We start from the raw sequence: 1,397 nt of genomic DNA, 5'->3' as shown, positions 1-1,397 counted from the left end.
TTTTGTTGTTTCTTTTTGATGAACATCAACCGGTATAGTGGGAGCATCAGTAGCAACTGTTTTATTATCATGAACTGGAGTAACAGGTACATCGGATGCCTCTGGTGTTTTCTCTTTATGCATTTCCACTGTAGTAGTAGTAGGTTCATCTGTAACACTTTCTGTTTGATGTTCACGAACTGGAGTAACCGGTGCACCTGTTGGCTTTCGTGTTTCTCCTTCATGAACATCGACAGGAGAAGTAGGTTCATCGGTAACACCTTCCGTTATTGATTCTTTATCAAATGGAGTAACAGGTGCATCTGTAACTCTTTCTGTTTCTGTTTTTTCTTCATCAACTGGAGTTACAGGTGCATCTGGAGCAGTAGTTGCATCAGTGGGTTTTGTTGTTTCTTTTTGATGAACATCAACCGGTATAGTGGGAGCATCAGTAGCAACTGTTTTATCTTCATGAACTGGAGTAACAGGTGTATCGGATGCCTCTGATGTTTTCTCTTTATGCACATCCACAGTAGTAGTAGGTTTATCGGTAACACTTTCTGTTTGATGTTTAGGAACTGGTGTAACCGGTGCATCTGTTGGCTTTCGTGTTTCTCCTTCATGAACATCAACCGGGGAAGTAGATTCATCCGTAACACTTTCTGTTATTGATTCTTTATCAAATGGAGTAACAGGTGCATCTGTAACTCTTTCTGCTTCTGTTTTTTCTTCATCAACTGGAGTTACAGGTGCATCTGGAGCAGTAGTTGCATCAGTGGGTTTTGTTGTTTCTTTTTGATGAACATCAACCGGTATAGTGGAAGCATCAGTAGCAACTGTTTTAACTTCATGAACTGGAGTAACAGGTACATCGGATGCCTCTGGTGTTTTCTCTTTATGCATATCCTCAGTAGTAGTAGTAGGTTCATCGGTAACACTTTCTGTTTGATGTTCAGGAACTGGAGTAACCGGTGCATCTGTTGGCTTTCGTGTTTTCCCTTCATGAACATCGACCTGAGAAGTAGGTTCATCGGTAAAACCTTCCGTTATCGATTCTTTATCAAATGGAGTAACAGGTGCATCTGTAACTCTTTCTGTTTCGGTTTTTTCTTCATCAACTGGAGTTACAGGTGCATCTGGAGCAGTAGTTGCGTCAGTGGGTTTTGTTGTTTCTTTTTGATGAACATCAACCGGTATAGTGGGAGCATCAGTAGCAACTGTTTTATCTTCATGAATTGGAGTAACAGGTACATCGGATGCCTCTGGTGTTTTCTCTTTATGCATATCCACAGTAGTAGTAGGTTCGTCGGTAACACTTTTTGTTTGATGTTCACGAACTGGAGTAACCGGTGTATCTGTTGGCTTTCGTGTTTCTCCTTCATGAACATCGACCGGAGAAGTAGGTTCATCGGTAACAC

At 41.3% G+C, this 1,397-nt stretch overlaps 1 protein-coding gene across 1 annotated transcript; it reads right to left on the bottom strand.

Moving 5' to 3' along the window:
* Positions 1-30: 30 nt before the first annotated feature.
* LOC117106691 (flocculation protein FLO11-like) lies at positions 31-1,263 on the bottom strand (the record flags this gene model as incomplete). The annotated part of the gene is made up of 1 exon (XM_033248094.1): positions 31-1,263. A coding segment is annotated over exon 1 (1,233 nt), but the record flags the coding sequence as incomplete, so codon positions are not given.
* Between the last annotated feature and the right edge of the window lie 134 nt (positions 1,264-1,397).

The sequence above is a fragment of the Anneissia japonica genome, unplaced genomic scaffold (genome assembly GCF_011630105.1).
Source record: "Anneissia japonica isolate Jap-2015-1 unplaced genomic scaffold, ASM1163010v1 scaffold69348_len1385_cov203, whole genome shotgun sequence".
NCBI lineage: Eukaryota > Metazoa > Echinodermata > Crinoidea > Comatulida > Comatulidae > Anneissia > Anneissia japonica.
This window is presented reverse-complemented; position numbering and strand designations above follow the sequence as displayed.